The 18,647-nt window shown below is 36.5% G+C and overlaps 1 protein-coding gene across 1 annotated transcript in view; it reads left to right on the forward strand.

The window, feature by feature from the left end:
* LOC138175820 (transcription initiation factor TFIID subunit 3-like) overlaps positions 1–18,647 on the forward strand; it is a 260,852-nt gene that overhangs the window by 163,522 nt on the left and 78,683 nt on the right. The window contains exon 3 of the mRNA XM_069106326.1: positions 1,270–3,101. Within this exon, the coding sequence (XP_068962427.1) occupies positions 1,270–3,101 (1,832 nt within the window). The remainder of the gene's footprint in view (positions 1–1,269; positions 3,102–18,647) is intronic.

Genomic DNA, 18,647 nt, shown 5'->3' on the forward strand with positions numbered 1-18,647 from the left:
GACTTTTACATGTTACTTGCCCACAATCAAAGTGTTATTAAGCAACTGAGCTAGGAGATGCACTCATATTTCCTGGCTCCCACATCTAACATTGCATTCATTATGCCAGGATGCTTCTCTATCAGACTTAAATTATAGGAGCACAACTCTCGCAGCTGTACTTCTCCAGTTGAGTTGTTACTGAACTTCTCAGAAGCAAGAGTAAAATATTATGAGGAAGAAAAGTCTATTAAATTATCGGGTTTTTTGTCTTGCAAGCTAAATTACGTTCAGTTTGTATATATTTTCAACTCTGCCTCCCCCAATTATTCATTTATATTCCTTCATACTAGTCTATTTTTAAACAATTGAATTTATATTTTTCAATAACTCAATGAATACTATGTTAAGTCTTAGGATAATTAGATTCACTGATTCCTTTGAATAGGGGTTCTTAATTTTTTCTGTGTTATAGACTCCTTTGTCAGTTTCTTAAAACCTAATGACCCTTCTCAGAATAATATTTGTTGTCTACATTCATAATTGAGGGAAATGTTAAATTTCAATTAGAGGTTAGTGAAAATAAAACTTGCTTTTAAAAAAAAAAATTGACCTCCTGAAATCTATCCACATGCCCAGCTTTTTGGAGAATCTCATCTGAATGTGATAAATTTATAATCTTACCTTATGCTAATTGCTTCATAATAAATTTCTGTGATCTTGAAAAGTACCAAATTAAAGTTTTGGAGGCTGCATTTATGGAAAAGGTAGAAACAGAACATATAATGTTACATCCTTTTCCTGCAATAAGTATCACCTAATGATTATTACACATATAGATGTGCCAAGGAAAATATTTTAATGAACTATTGTGAAGATCACTTCAATTTTAACTTACTCTGTCAGTTCAAGCTTTTCATTGCTAGCTTCTCTCTGTGTATTTTATAGGTATCCTAAAACAGGTGAGGTTTTTTTTGACACTTGTTTATATCTATAGAGAATTTTACAGCTAGCTTCTTAATAGCTCCTAAGAATCCAGTAATAATGCTATTAGTTGATGATAGAATTAGATTATTTTTATACTGTTTCTTTTATTTACATATTCACTATTTTTCTCTCTCTCAATGTTAACACTCTTTGGGTTTTGCAGTTTGGAGAGGCTTTTGAGTTCTACTATAGTGCCTTACCTATATATAAGTAATATGTCTATTAGTAATCCAACTTTGAGGTCCTGTTATTATGCATTAGGCAAACTCCAAAAGCAATTTTTGTTTTTCTGCTTTATAACAGAGGAAGAAGAGGAGCAGGTGCCTACTGATGGGGGCACATCAGCAGAAGCCATGCAGGTTCCTTTGGAAGAAGAAGGAGAGATGGAGGAGGATGAGACCATTAATGATGAGAATTTCTTGAGCAAGAGACCATTAGATAGTCCTGAAGCTGAAGAAATGCCTGCCATGAAACGACCTCGGCTGGCGAGTACCAAAGGGGACACCCTTGATGTAGTATTGGAACCACGAGAACCACTTAGTTCAATAAATACTCAAAAGGTTCCACCAATGCTTTCTCCAGTTCATGTACAGGACAGTGCAGACTTAGCCCCTCCCTCACCAGAACCACCAATGTTGGCTCCAGTTGCAAAATCACAGATGCCAACTCCAAAAACATTAGAAACAAAAACATTAACACCCAAAACCAAGGCCAAAACTAGCTCTCCTGGACAAAAGACAAAATCACCTAAAACCTCTCAATCACCAGCAATGGTTGGAAGTCCTATCCGTTCACCAAAAACTGTATCCAAAGAGAAAAAGTCGCCTGGACGTGCTAAGAGTCCCAAGAGTCCCAAGAGTCCCAAAGCTCTGATTCATACTTCTCAAGCACCAGTCAAAGCTGAAACACCAAACAGAACTCCTTTGGCTGCATTAAGTGACAAAATTGGTAAAGAGAATATCCAAGTAAAACAAACTCAAACACCACCTGATTCTGGGAAACTGAATAGTGAGAATCAATCTAAGAAGGTGGTAGTAACTGATAAAACTATTGATGACTCAATTGATGCTGTAATTGCACGAGCTTGTGCTGAACGTGAACCCGATCCCTTTGAATTTTCCTCAGGCTCTGAATCAGAAGGAGAAATTTTTACTAGCCCTAAGAGGATTTCTGTTTCAGAGACTACTACTCCTAAAGCCTCAGTATCTTCCAACAATTTTAATAAGGCAGGATCCACCCCTATCCCTCCTTCAGGGGGAACTTCAAGCTCAGATATTTCATGGACAATGGATGATTCCATTGATGAGGTTATTCGGAAAGCAAACATGGGAACTCCTTCCAATATCCCCACCAATTTTCCATATTTCTCTTCTCCTTCTGCTTCTCCCCCTACCCCAGAACCTCTTCTCAAAGTGTATGAAGAGAAAACCAAACTGACTTCATCAGTGGAAGTGAAAAAAAAATTGAAAAAGGAGCTTAGGACAAAAATGAGAAAGAAAGAGAAACAGAAAGAGAGAGATAAGGAGAAAGAGAAGGAGAAAGAAAAGAGCAGGGAGAAAAGCAAAGAGAAAGAAAAAATCAAGGAGAAAGAGAAAGAAGTCAACCGGGAAACAAAATTTCCTTGGAAGGACCTTATTAAAGATGAAGACTCAGATCCCTACAAATTCAAAATAAAAGACTTTGATGATGTTGATTCAAAAGTAAGGTTGAAGGATGGCATCATGAAGAGGGAAAAAGAGAAACACAAAGATAAAAAGAAAGAAAAAGAGAAAGGCAAAAAAGAGAAAGACAAGAAGGAGAAGGAGAAAATGAAAGATAAAGGAAGAGAGGATAAGATAAAAGCTCCGTCAACTCCACTTGTATTACCTCCTAAAGAAATGGCTTTGCCAATGTTCAGTCCTGCAGCAGCAATGAGGCTACCGTCAATGCTGCCTTCCTTGTCCCCAATTCTTCCTGAAAAGTTGTTTGAGGAAAAAGAAAAGCCTAAAGAGAAAGATAAGAAGAAAGACAAAAAGGAGAAGAAGAAAAAGAAGGAGAAGGAGAAGGAAAAGGAAAAGGAGAAAAAAGAGAAGGAAAAAGAGAAAAAGGAAAAGGAGAAAAAAGAAAAGGAAAAGGAAAAACACAAGCATGAAAAGGTAAGCCATTTTATCACTTTATACGTTATCTGAATAATAGCTTTTTGAAAACTACAGATGAACAAAGTCATAACAGTTACACACACACACACAAAACCCTACTGGGTTTTATATGCATATTGATATGCACATACACACATAGGTATTTGTGTATGTATTTATATAAAAAGTAAATATATGTAAAATATTAAAAAGTTAATATGTAAGAAAAAGAAATACACACACATACATATATGTTTACTTTGAGTGTAAATTAGTCATTCTTACTAGGAAGGTTGGTTTTAAAATAGGGGGAAAAAATCAGTTCATGATTTTTTTTAGGTTGACCTATGTAACATTTGAAAACAATATCCTGTTATTACTATCTGTTTGTCCTTGGACAAGTGACTTAATCTTCCTATGCCTCAGTTTCCTCTTCTTCAGAATGAAGGTGATGAATTAGCCTCTGAGGTCCCTTTCACTCTACACATATTGTTTTGTGATTCTCTTAGCTTGTGATTGGGCCTTCTAGACACTGAAAAATATATTAAAATTCATAACCCAAATAGAGCAACATCATAGAAGTAATAGCCACCTCTTATCTACGTTAATCATTTGTTTCTAGGTTAAAATAAAACAGCCATAGTCTTGACATTTAAGACCCTCTGCAAACTGGCTTCTGGCTACTTTTCCAATCCTATTACACACTGTTTCCCTTCTCAAACTCTACATCATAGCCAAATTGATCTGTTAATTGTTTCTAAAACTCAGGAGTCCATCTCTTGCCTCCATTCATTTATGAAGGCTCATACCTGGAATATATTCTGACATTGCCATATGTCAAAAGCCTTTCTTCAAGACTCAGTTCAGGTGCCACCTTTTCCTTGAAGCTTTTCCTGAGATCTCTAGTTGTTAGTACCCCATTAATCCTTAAATTAATTTATATCTTACATATTTACATACATTTTTGTATCTCTTCTCCTGCCTATGAGCATTATCCTATCAGATGCCTCTCAAACCAGATAGAATCTTAGATTCTCGTGGATTAATAAGCAGGTTTTTTCATAATAAACATTTGCATCAAACTTGTCGAAGGTGAAGAACTCTGATGGAAAAAAGTCTCTTGACTTGGTGTCTAATACAGTTGGTTTCATTTCAGGTTAATTGCCCAGTTAACATTTTAGAGTTTTTACATTTTACTTCTATTCAATTTAGTTATACTTTACATGTATCTTGGTTACCAGTCATCTTGGGTGAAATTTCTTTGGTCTCTTGCTAGTCACATGGCTTCTTCTCTGTCCACTAAACTCATGAGGTTTCAAGCAGGGTACTCATACTTTTGCTGCCTTCTTTGCTTTTTGTTAAGGAGTGTAAATACCAGTTTAGAATATACTTTTTTGTATTAGTCCTTAAATGGGATTAACTCTTACCTCTCCATGCTTTTCCTCAACATACAGTAAGAAAAATGCCTTGTGAACCATAAAGTGTGATATAAATTCGAATTATTATTTTATTTTTTTGCCCTTTTATTTTTTAGAGGGCAATTGGGGTTAAGTAACTTGCCCAAGGTCGTCACATGGCTAGTTTTTTTGTTAAGTGTCTGAGGCCAGATTTGAACTCAGGTACTCCTGACTCCAGGGCCGGTGCTCTATTCACTGCACCACCTAGCTGCCCCCTCAAATTATTATTTTATCATCATCATCATGCTTATTCCATTGGCCTTCATTATTTAAGTACAGTTTCACATAATACTTTCAAATACAGACCAGATCTGAAAAGCATAAATAAGTGTAAGACACAAGTGTCATTTTAGGACAGATTTCAGAGTAACTGCCAAAGATTCATGAATTTTGATGAATGTATTATAATGTTTTATTCTTCTCCCCACTTTTTCTCTCCACTCACCCACCACAAGAACTGGAAAAATTGATAAAATTTGCAGAAACAATAGCCCAGACTTCAAGTTTTCTACTTCTTGTCAGTTTGTATGGAACAGCTTCAGATTCTACACAAATATGGGCATTTTCCCCAGTAAGTCTCTGTCTGGTGTGGTAACATGAACCAGCTGTGTTTTTAAATTTACCTATTAATCTTATTTGCCACCTTGCCATCTCTTACATCCCTGACCTTACACAAAAGGACAAAACTCAAGTAGGATACATGGAAAATTTGTTAGCACCCTTGAAGAAATGATACAGAGGACACTAATTTGGAGCAATGTTATGGTTTCTATTCTTTTTTTCCCCAGCCTTGTTTATCCTCCTATCAGTGCTATTTACCTCCAGGTCTACTTAAAATGTCTCATCATAGTGTGTAGGTTAGCCTGGGCTATAAGAAAGTGGAGCTTTGGTGCTTCTGAAAAATGTCAAAGTTTGAAAATTTTTGAGTTATAGACTCAGTGATGGAGTGTATATATTTGTCTAAGATGGGAGGTACAGGGAGTAGGAGACTATCTCAGGGCCACATGGCACAATGGATAGAATACTGGACTTAGAGTTAGGAAAACATGGATTCAAGTCCTGCCTCTAACACTGACTTTTAGGTGATCCTGACAAGTAACTTAACTTCTGTAGGCCTCACCTCATATGCAAAATGGGGGATGGCGTGAAGGGGTTAGACTTAATAACCTCTCAGGTCCTTTTCAGTTGTAAATTGTTCATTCTAGGAACCTGTGATCATAAGTTATAAAGGGGTTAAGATTTACATTAGTGGAAGAAATATGCACACCAACAAAATTACTGTTGCTTGAAGTAGTGAGATAAATGTCATTTAAGGGAAAGTCAAGGTATACAGAAAATGGGGAAAGAGTTGTATTTCTTTTCACCTGAGGTAGGGTCTAGTCTAGAGCACTGTTTTCCAAAGTGAGGACTATAGACTAACCCCAAGAGTTTATGATCAACTATTTGGAGAGTAGAAAGATGGGTCATAGCCAACTCTCTCCCCACAATAGCTCATGTGATCTTATCTCTAACACTTCTGCCTCATAACCCTTTACAGATCACTTTACAGCTACATTCTCCCTCCTACAACCTTTGGCCATTTTGTTGTAGGTTCCTCGGAGTTTGTGTAACCTAGAGGGATATATAATCTAACTGAATAGACATCTGAAAAAATTGCTCAGACAACATTCCTCCTCCCCAGATCACCTTATCGCTGCAGGGGTGAGTCCTATTACTCAGGGCAGTGGTTGTAAGAGCCCCTGATCTCCCTCTTTGTTTTGTGTAGGGAAGTGAGTTGTATAGGTTGAGCTGGCATGAATAAGTTGTTTCCTACACTGCAGATCTCATTACATTATCTTTCTTTCTTTTTTTTTTTAAAGCAATCGGGGTTAAGTAACTTGCTCAAGGTTACACGGCCAGTTATTTCTGGGTGTGGTGCTGAGTATCTGAGCCCGGATTTGATCCAGGTCATCCCGCCACTGGAGCCGGTGCTCTTACTGGCTGAGCCACCTGGCCGCCCCTAAGCAATTGGGGTTAAGTAACTTGCTCAAGGTTACACGGCCAGGTGTTTCTGGGTGGGTGCTAAGTGGCTGAGCCCGGGATTCGATCTCCAGGTCTTCTCAACACTGGAGCCGGTGCTCTTACTCGCTGTGCTACCTGGCCGCCCCTACATTATCTTTCTTTCCCCAAATCTACCCTTCATCTGAACTTCCATATTTCTACTGGAGAAATCACTGTCTTTTCAATCACTCAGTTTTCCCACCTCACTGTCATCCTTGACTTTTCATTCTCCCTCACTTTACATATACAGTCATTTTCCAAGTCTCATTGTTTCTACCTCATCAATGTATCTCCTACCTATTGCATTCTTTCCAATTCTAGCACCACTGTTCTCATCACCTCTTCTTGCTTGGACCATTGAAATAGCCTCCTAAGTGGTCTCCCTGCCTCAATCCTCTGTTCTCACTCCAACCTATTTTCCATACAACTTCCAATATGATGTTACCAAAACGCAAAACTGACCATGTTATTACACTATTCAACTCTAGTAGCTCCCAAATGACTCTAGGAGCAAATACTATTTAATCTATATTTTGTCCTTTAATTTCTATTTTTGTGTAAGTTTTATAATGTTCATAATTATTAACAAAGTAGTATATGTATATAATTTATTAATAAGTAAATATACATATATTAGGGGTGCATATTCAAATTTTTACCAATAGTGATACGTGATCAAAAATGTTTGGAGAGACCACTATTCTAGAGCCACAAACATGAGAAGTGGCTTCCAGAGACTCTCATAAGTCTAGTCCTAAGGCACTTTGGATAAATGAGAGAATGATCCTATCTAAACTGTATTTAATGTACATAATCATGGGAACAAAGGTGTCAACATCCCGATCTACTCATAGGAGCACATAAACATTCTATGACTCAAACATTATCTTGAGTCATCAAGAAGGCATTTTTCAGAAACATTTCAAAAACTAGTTTATCAAATTGTTTACCCACAAAGATCATTTCTGTGACTCTAATCAAATTTATCAATGATAGTAAAACTGCTTTTCATCAGCAAAGACAATGACACTATCTCTTCATTAATAGAGTACATTTTTGGAGTTATTTTTAGATAATGATGACATATATGTGTTGTTCCATCAACATATTCTTAACAAATTCTTATGACCAAGAACATTTTTTTATTTCCAGATTTTCTCCTTCCCTTCATCCCTCCCTCACCCATTGAGAAAGCACAAAAATATGATGCCCATTATACATAAGAAATCACACAAAACTTTTGCACATTAGCCATGTTGTGGGAGAAAAAAGAATAAAAAGAGAATAATATACTTGTCTACATTGAGTCCATCAGTTCTCTTTTTAGAGGTAGATAGCATTTTTCATCATGAGCATTTTCATCACTCTGAAATAGTCACAGACCATTGTATTAATCGGAGTGGCTAAATTTTTCACATTTGATTATCATTACAGTGTTGTTGTTACTATGTACATTGTTCTTCTGGTTCTACATACTGCACACTGCATCATTTCACGTAAGTGGAGATTTTTCTGAAACCATCTCCTTCATCATCTCTTTTTTTTTTTTTTTGGCTTTTTGGAGGGGGAATGTAGGGCAATTGGGGTTAAGTGACTTGCCCAAGGTCACATGGCTAGTAAGTGTTAAATGTCTGAGGCCAGATTTGTACTCAGGTCCTCCTGATTCCAGGGCCAGTGCTCTATTCACTGTGCCACCTAGCCACCCCCCCCCCATCATTTCTTAAAGCAAAATAGTGTTCTATCTTAATTATATACTATGATTTGTTCAGTTATTCCCCAATTGATGAGCATCCCTTTAGTTTCCACTTCTTTGCCACCACAAAAAAAATTTATTTTTTAGGGGAAGCTAGGTGGCACAGTGCATAGAGTACCAGCCCTAGAGCAGGAGGACCTGAGTTCAAATGTGGCCTCAGATACTTGACACTTACTAGCTGTGTGACCTTGGGCAAGTCACTTAATCCCAATTGCCTTGCCTTCCCCCTCCAAAATTTTTTTTTGTATAAAAGGATCCATCTCCTTTTTTCTTTGATCTCTTTGGAATATACCTAGTAGTTCACTGCTGGGCAAAAATGTGTTTTTACAATACAGTTAGCTAAGGTAAGGGGCCTAGACTCTGGTCACAGAATACAGCAAAAGCTAATTGGTCCACACACGTGAAATTTGACCTTTTTCACTCCATGTTCCAATGCCATAATGTTAATAACGCTAAATTCAGTAGGTGTACAGTTAGTATAGTGAAGACCATTCCCCCATTTTTATGAGGATTCTTCCTTTCCTAAATATTGATATTTCTTTTAGTCCTAACCTAATTTATTTAAGATTATAGATGTTCATATTGGGTCTTGAAGGAAGGGAAGGGTATAAGCACATAGAGTTGTGGGTAAAGGAGGAGGGAGGATTAAGCCTAAACTTAGTGTAATGGCCAAAGCTAAGTCGTACAGAGATGGACTACAAAAAAAAAAAGCAGGGAACAGTGAAAGCAATGGGCATACTGGTTTTTAAAAAATTTTGAACTTAACAAGCACCAAATAAAATGAACATTTGTGTATACAGAGTATAAGAGAAAAAAGAGAATTATATGTGAAATGTGAGTCTTTAATGTGAACAGCTTACTTTTCCTATTAAGCATATAATAAATTCAGCATGTAACTTTTAAAGCTGTCCTGCTTGTTTATGTTTCCTTCTGACCTGCCTTCTGTTTTCTTCTCTGTATTTTTTTAAATGTGTAAATTCCAAGGAAAAAATCCCCAAATTTTGATCATAGTTGCTGATATTTTTGTTTCATGTGAATGAATGAATGAATGAATAAGCATTTATTAAGAGCCTATGATATGTCAGGGTGCAAGGAATATAAAAGTGAGACAGTCCTTGACCTCAAGGAGCTTACATTCTAATGGGAGAATGGGGTCATAATCACAGATATTGTGAGTGGAACCATAGGGCATTCGATTGTCATTCCTTTTTCAGTAGCAAAGATACATTGATACTGATCATTGAATAAAACAACCCCAATAAACAAACAGTCACTTTGGTTTACCATCCATTATATGACCATCTCAGAGATATGGATTTGCCATTTGCTGTAAGGTCTCCAGAAGCCAGAGCAGGGAAGGTTTTTCAGTGCAGAGTTGATTTGCCCATGGTCATAAAATTGTTCTTAGAGTTTTAACTGTTATTGCCTTATAATTAGCCTTCCTTTGAATCTACTATTGAGATGGAAGGATTCAGAATAACCACAAAAAAACAAGAGTAAGAAAGTATTTCTGTTACTATTTCACTTTCTATGTTGTGCATATTGGCATGCTTTTCTTTCTCAAGTGGATTTGTTGCTTATTTTCTTCTCTTCTGTATGTGTGTAATTTTTTTTTTAGGGGGCCTTTTCAAGTCTCTTAAAACAAGTAATCAACTCAAAGCTTTTATTTGGCCTTCATTAATTAAAAAAAATTATTTTCTTGGAGTTCGTATTCCAGTGTGTGAGAATTACTTGCCAGATATAATAGAAGCTAGTCTCATACATGTATTGACTGAGAGTTGTGCTATTATAGTATAATGATATAATTGACTTTTTCTTATTTAAAATATTTTATGTGATCAGAGAATGTTTCTAATTGAAAATAATGTGTAGTTATTATGATACCTGATGAACAGTACCAGAATAATTACTTGCTCACATTACATAATTTAAAATAACAAATTATTAAACATGGTTTTTTTCTGTTAATTCAATTATTTTTAGGCATATTCGCATACAAAGCAATTGGATCTGTCAAGAATTGGTTGCCACCTTCTATCTGTGGTGTGTGTGTGTGTGTGTGTGTGTGTGTGTGCTCATTTGTAAGGAAAGGAGTTTAGCATTAATATAAAAAAAAAAAACTTGGACAGATTATATTGACAAAGCTGCCCATTACCTTGGTAAAAAGTCCCTGTCAAAAGATAAACTTTAAAGCTAAAATGCATGAAAGAGTTCCCAGATAGAATTAAAATTTAAACTGATTCCTGATAGATAAGCTTTTTTTAAATCCACCTCTTTGCTGCAAGTCAGGATTTTAAAAATAAATTTCCCCCTTAAATCTCCTGAGCGATTTTCATTTTTTGCAAGGCCGCACTGCTGGTGTCCTGGAAAAATGGAGAGTTAGAGCTTTATCAGTTGGTGCCCTGAGGTATGTGGAAAAGAAGCTAAATCCTTGAAGATTAGCAAAAAAAATGCAGCACATGGCAATAAGGGGCTTATATGACTACTAGTATTAGTTCAGGTGAAAGAAGTATTGCTTATACATAAAACTGGACAAATCCACTGACAATGTATTTTTAGTTAGCTACAAAGGAGTCTTATATTGCTGGACTTTACCTCTTTGGTGATTTGGGAAGCTTAGTAATCCACTGTAAATGCTCTTCTGCTGGCCCCAATTCTCAGTATTACTCCAGAGTTCTGCTCTTTTATTTTAACCCCTACAAGCACAATTTCCTGGTAAATATTTCTCCTTGTGTCTGCAAAGGATACAGTCAGTTCATGGCTGTTATTTGTGATTGATTGCTTGATTTAGCATTTTAGATTTTGTTCATTTATCTTAGAAATTATAAGGTACACATGCAAGAGAAGTTATATTTCTAAGAGATGACATTTTAATTGCTACTAGGATAAGTATAGCATAAACATGAGTATGTCAATATTTATTTATAAATTGGCACGTCTCATTCTAACAGTTATCTATTATTGGCAATTTCAAAGTAATTAATTTCTATCCCTTTGCTAGTTTTTCTTCTTTTCATCTGTTTAATGTGGGCAGGCTTCCAACACTCTGTTCTTGTCATTCTTCTCCCTGCTTTTTCTTTAGACATCTCATCTACCTCACCTTTATTTGAACAACTCTCAAATTTGCAACTAAAACTCTGACCTTTCTGGGATTTCTACCTGCCTGTTGTACATTTCAATTAGATATTCCTCCGGTGCCTCACCCTGAGCATGCATAAAACGGACTGATTATCTTTTTCCATAAACCTACCCCTCTTTTTGATGACTCTGTCTCTTACAGTGATGCTAGCATACTCCTAGCCTGTCATCCACAGTCCCTTCATTTCTACTTGAATAAGCACTTACTGTGTGCAAGGCACTGTACTAGGTTCTGGGAATACAAGCCAAAAATAAAACCCTACCCCCAGCCTTGAGAGACTTGTATGAGACTGGAGAGGGTAAATGGGGGTGTATGAGACAGTCCAAGGAGTTTTTGGAGGAAAGGGGATGTTAGAGAAGTTAATCCTAAAGCATTTGAGAAGAGAAAGAATATGCTAGGTAGGGGGTCAGGGAATTCACTCGTTTAGCAAATATATATTATATACCCACTTTGTGTTTAGTGTTGGAAGTGAAACAGTCCTTGCCTTCAAAGAACTTAAACTCTTTTCTAAGGAAACACTATGGACATAGAGATTTCAATACATGGGAAAGGTAGGGACAAAACATGAACAAGGCTGATAGAATATATGTGACAGAGAAGGCAGTGATTACTAAGGAAAGTATCCAAGTAGCCTTCAACTTTAAATCCTAGGAGTTCTGAGTAGATCCATAGGGCAGTAGTTTGTCACATCCTTTGTAGTAACAATTGTAATGTTAGTTTGATTATCATTGTAAGAAGGGCAGTTAGCAAGACTGTGTTATCCTTAATGATGGTCACCAGTGGACCTAGGTCTGAGGATGTGTACAAGGCAAGGATCAGGGACAAAAGAGATTAGCAGCTATGTAACTCTGATTCCAAGAACAGGGCATCTCAGTTCCAATCTCTACCCCATCAAAAGCCTTTAGTGGAATAACTATGGCTGAGAGCTCAAATCAAAGGGAAGGCTTAAGTTGACTGTCACTCTTTATCACTGTCCAACGGTCAGACCCAAACTGAGGTTAGGAGTTTGCAGAGCTCAAATTATGAAGGAAATGATCACACTTTTCCCAATATCAGAGTATTTTGAATGCACTGAAAGCAATTCAGATCCCCAGCCTGAGATGTCCCCGAGGTTCTGGAATAGCACAACACTCAGTACCCAGAGAAAGCAACAGCAGTATGCAAAAAGATGCAAAACAGAACCAAGCACAGCCTAGGACATTTCTTCCAAAAGAACACAGAACCTGTGCCTAATATAAAGTCTGAAGTCAGAAGTAAGTTTGGAAGAATGAGGAAATATAAAGAGTCCTACCATAAAGAGCTATTATGGTGACTTGCATGTCTAAGACATAAACCCCAGGAGAAAAACATTGATAATTGGTGCCTCAAATTAAAAACATGAAGCTTGGACACAATTTCAAGTAGAACCCCTGGAAGAAATGATGATTTTTTTAAGAGTTAAAATGATTTTTAAAAATGAAATGAGAGTGCTAGGAGAAAGAACTGAAAAAGAAATGAGAGTTACAGAAGAAAAACTTGGAAAATTGACTCCAAGACAGCAAGAAATATTAAAAACAAAGCCAAAATATTGAAAAAATAGAAATTGTGAAGTATTTCATAAAGATATCAAACTCTGATGTCTTTATTTTATTTGTGAAAGTATAGAAATAATTTTGTAAAAATTATTTTTCTTTCTGAAGGACAGGATTTTTATTTGCCTCGTTAAGAAAACTTTCAATCAAAAGATTTTTTAGAAGGGAAGGGAGAGCATTGAGCTGAATACTTAAAGGGGAAGTAGGGAAGGGGGTTGAAATACTTCTATCTTCACCAATAAATGTATGTTTCTAATAAGGGAGGATTTTAGGAAAGTAAAATATATAATCATACATTAATTGACAATGATGTCTCATACTTCTAGTTTGAGTAGGAATGGATAGAAGTAATATTTTGGGGAAAGGACTCTCTCTCCTCTATGCCAGGTTCCATCTGCCAAAAAATTTTTGAAAAAAATTTCAAATCAAACAAGACACAAAGTCTAGCAAGCAGTAAGGTTTACATTATTTATGTGTGCATGTATATAATTACTTCTTATACTTCCCATAGACAAAGAGGCTGATTCATATAAATACTATACTAAATGAGGGGAAGGGCGTGCATTATTATGAATATGTGTATATACACATGCAGCAGTAACTTGCTGCAGACATAAGATCTTAGTAAAGTGGCCCACTAACAGAGCATATATATAAACATATGTGTATACACACACACATTTTTTTTTTTAAATCAGCACAGAGGGAATGGCTAGGTAGCGCAGTGAGTAAAGTCCCGGCTCCGGAGTCAGGAGGACCCGAGTTCGGTTTCGGCCTCAGACACGTAACACCCACACAAAAAAAAACTAGCTGTGTAACCTTGGGCAAGTTACTTAACCCTAATTGCCCTCCAAAAAAAGGCAAAAAAAAAAAAATCAGCGCAGTGCCTTTAGCCACTGGTTCTTAAAAACTAATTTCTGAGCTTTAAAATATGAACTAAAAGGCATAATGCTTCACATGAAAGCACCTAGCACCTATAAGTGAATCATGTAGATATATAGGGTATTAAAGCTTAGTATTACACCAAAACTTTTGGGACAACCTGTAAAACATAAGGCCTTGAGACACCCTGACGGAACTGGAGTATTAGCTGTTCCTTGAACCTGCGTTCCATCTCTTACCTGCGTACATTTTTTATGCCTGGAATGCATTCCCTCTTTATTTTTGCAATTTAGCATCCTTTTATTACTTTGACTTACCTCAGGTGCTACTTCCTTTATGAAGCTTTTCCTAATCTCTCTGGTTTTGAGTACTGTATGCCTCTTCATATTTTCTTAAAAATTCTTTCTCTGACATTTTCCTAGGCCCCTTCATTCCCCTACATTGTATTAAAGATATCTGTGTATTATTGTGTTCCCCAAAGTAGAATGTAAGCTGTGTGAGGGCTAATTAGTTTTTTCATAGTCATGATTACTATATATTTTCCTCCAACCTGTTTTCCTCCTGTTTGACCTACTCTTTCTCCCTTCACCCTGGTCATTCTTAAAAGTGTTTTGCTTCTTTTACCTACCCCAATACACCCTCCTTTCTCAGTCTTCTCTCATCACCTTCCCTTCCTACTTTCCTTTATGTTAAGATAGATTTCTATTCCCAGTTGAGTGTTTTATGTTATTCCCTCTTTGAGCCAGTTCAATGAGAATAGGCCTCCAAGGCCTACTGCTGGTTTGCTGGAGCACAGCTTACACTGGGGCAGCCTGTGCTAGACTGTTCTCCACCTTCATCCAAATGTAATAGACCTCTCCTGCCGACCTAAGTAGTCTTGGGCTAGAAAATTGTTTCACCCTGTCCTTTTGTGGGTTCCACCACTCCAGAATTTGTTTTGAGGCATAATTTAAAGTTTTTTGGAAAGGTCTTGAATAAAGCTAAGGCGAATCTTGCTTCTGTCTCCCAGATAAGACCTTTCTGAAACTAATCATTTCTAATTAATGGAATATTATATTCCATTACACTCATATAGCAAAATTTGTTCAGCCATTTCCCTATTGATGGATGCTTCCTTTTTTTCCAGTTCTTTGCTACAGTAAGTGCCACTATATGTATTTTTGTACATATGGGTCCTTTCTTTCTTTTATTTCTTTTGGAGTATATGCCTACTAGTCGTATTGCTAGGCCAAAGGAGAGGCACAATGTAGTGACTTTGGGGGCACATTTCCAAGTTGCTTTCTAGAATGGCCAAATCAGTTCACAGCTCCACCAGTAATATATTACTGTACCTGTCTTTCCACAACTCTTCTGATAATTATCATTTTCTTTATTTTTCATCTTTGAAAATCTGACAGCATTTGGAGCATTTGTCTGTTGATAACTTGGCTTTCTTCTTTTCAGAACTTCATATTCATATTCTTTAGCCACTTAATTATTAATGAATTAATTCTCTTTATAGTTTCAGACTTTTCTCAGTGAAACTCACTGCAATTTTTTTTCATAATTCACTTTTTCCTCTTCTTTTTCTCACTGCATTGTCTTTGTCCAGAGTCTTTTTAATTTTATGTAATCAAAACAGCCAATTTTATCTCCTTTGACATTTTTTATTTCCTTTTTGGTCAAAAGCTCTTCCCCTGTCCATAGCTGGAAAAATAATGTCTCCTCTTTTTTTTTTTTTAATACGCTATTTCAGACTTTTATCAAGGAAAGTCACTGCAAGTATTTTTTTTTACCAGTTGCTTTTTTCTCTTCTTATTCTAACTGCATTGCTTATGTTCAGAACTCTTTCAATTTTTTATGTATTCAGAGTTGCCTATTTTATCTCCTGTGATCCTTTTTATCCCCTGTTTGGTCAAGAACTAAACTTTGCTTCTCCATAGTTGGTGAACCTGTATTTCCTTCTTATTTCTAATTTCTTTATAATATGACCTTTTTATATTTAGAGCGTGTGTACATTTGGAGCTTGTATGACTTATGGTATGAGGTGTTTATCTAAGCCTAATTTTTTTGAGACTCCTTTCCATTTTCCCTAGCAGTTTTTTAAAATACTGAGTTCTCATCTAAATAATTTGTGTCCTTGGCTTTACCAAACACTCTTCTGCTTTGTTCACATCATTCTGGATCATGTGTACCTACTCTGTTCCATTGATTAACTTGTCTATTTTTAAGCATACTACTAAATTATTTTAATAACTACTGCTTTGTTGTATATTTAGAGATCCAGTACTACTAGCCAACTCTTCCTTCTTATATTATTCATGATTTTCCTTGATATTCTTGATATTTTGTGCCTTCATGGGAATTTTTTCTAGTTTTGTAAAGTAATCCTTTGGTTGTATGATTGGTATGGCACTGAGTCTGTGAATTAATTAGGTAGTATTGTAATTTTTATTATGTTAATGACCCAGCCACAAGTAATTAATTCATCTCCAATTTATAAAATCTTCCTTTATTGCTGTAAATATTGCTTTATAGGTGTAGTTTTACAGTTGTGATACATGTCTTGGTAAGTGGATTCCTAGATATTTTATGAATTCAACAGTAATTTTGAATGGAATTTTATTTTCTATTTCTAATATTTCTAATATTTTATTTTCTAATTTTATTTTGCTTGTTTTTTTATAATGTATAGAATGGCTATTGATTTTGTGGGTTAATAATATGTTCTTTTATTTTAGTGAAGTAACTCATTGTTTCTATTTGGGGAGGTAGAGAGGAGGAAGGAGCATATTCTAGATATTGAGAACAACTTGTACAAATGCATTTATGTCGGAAATAGAGTAGGAAGTCTGAAAAATAGCTAATAGTTCAGTTTGGCTATAACACAGAGTTTATGAAGGAAATTAATGAGAAGGAAATAAAGAGGCAGGGGGAACAAGGAATAAACATTTATTAAATGTCTACTGTGTGCCAGGCATTCTGTTAAGTGCTTTACAAAGAAAATTGCTTTTGATGCTCACAACAACCCTGAAAGGTAGGGGGGTATTATTATTCCTATTTTACAGTTGAGAAAACTGAGGCAAACAGAAGTTAAATTACATGCCCAGGATCTTACAGTAAGTGTCTGAGGAACTCAGGTCTTCTTAACTAGATATTAGACTGGAAGGATAGGTTGGAGCCAGATTTTGAAAGCTGTTGAATTACAGGCTGAGGATTTTGTATTTTAACCTAGAGGAATAGGGAACCACTGAAGTTTTTTGAGCATGAGAGTGATGTGGTTATATCTGTGCCTGAAGAAAATTATTTTACAAGGTGAGATCAAGTATGTATAAATAATAAGTGACTAACTGTTAGCATTCAGTATTTGGAAGATTGGAGAGAAACAGAACAACAATGAACTCCTTTACTGACCAGTCTGACAAGCTGTTCTTTACTTTGGAGTTCCTTGAGTACACTATTGTGTCAAGCTACACTACAAAGTGGAACTATATATGAAGCCCTCATACACTGTACCTGCCAGAAGCTAATCGATTATTGTTTAACCTCTCACTTTAGAGAAAAAAAGAATTATTCAGACGAAGTGTACCATATATACTGGACATTTCATTGCTGCCTACTGCACATTTACCTTATTTCACAAATATCCCAGAATCTCTAGGTTAGAAAGGACCTTCAGAGACTATCTAGGCCAGTCCATACCTGAATAGTAATCTCTTGTGGAACAAGTCTGACAAATAATCATTTAGTCTTTGCTTGAATACCTCTGATCATAAGCTATCCACTTCTTCCAGGGGTAGCCCATTCCACTTTTAGACAACACTAATTGTCAGGAGTTTTTCCCCTCTATTAAGCTGAGATCCCTTTCTAGACAACCTGTTCCAGTGTTTGTAGGGCCACTGACTGGAGCCAAGAGAACAACTGTAGTACTTCTCCTGTTTTTCAGATCTCTACAAGTACTTGAAGACAGATAACATAGCACCCTCTGAGTCCCTAAGTCTTCTCAAAGCTAAACTGTCCTATTCCTTCATCAGGTCCTTGAATAGCATGATCTCAGATCCTCCTGATCATGCCTTTAGATGTACTTTACCTTCTCATTGTCCCTAAAGTGTGGGGCCCTGAGCTGTATATAGTATTGCAGATGTGGTTTCTTTGACCAGGTGTAATGCCAATCGAGGCAGCACACCTGAGGGCTGCTGCTGTGAATAATTTTAAGGGTCTAATTGCAAGGTATAATGAACTTTTAAGAACAGAACCTTATAACAACTTATTACCAGGGTATCCACATAGCCTTAAACAAAACATATCATTCAGTATATAACATGACACTCAGTATGTAGCATGGTACACAGCATATATCATTGTATTCAGTATATCCCAAAATACTTATTTATACAATCAGGGAATCCCAGACCAGGGTCTTCCCTAACACAACACATCTTTAAGGGGTAGCAGAAAATACCACACACTCCAACTCTAGGTCACAATAGGTTACAGTTCCCTTAATCCAAACAAAATGTCCAAGTAAAGTCCTCTTAGGGGTGTATCCTTCTCCTCACACTGCTGTTGCAGGCTCCCACCTGGCACTCCCAGTCTGTCTGCTTTGTGTCAAAGTTTTCAGCTTGACTTGGGACTGACTTCTGAGCCCAGTGGCTCCTCCTTTTGTAGGTCTGTGGGCCAACTGCTTCCAGTACCTGCCTGGATCCTGACACAGTCAGCTCTCTGCTCCTGCTTCTTATCTCA

The sequence above is a fragment of the Petaurus breviceps genome, unplaced genomic scaffold (genome assembly GCF_028583685.1).
Source record: "Petaurus breviceps papuanus isolate PSGF00001 unplaced genomic scaffold, PetGlider_PUasm1.0 79, whole genome shotgun sequence".
NCBI lineage: Eukaryota > Metazoa > Chordata > Mammalia > Diprotodontia > Petauridae > Petaurus > Petaurus breviceps.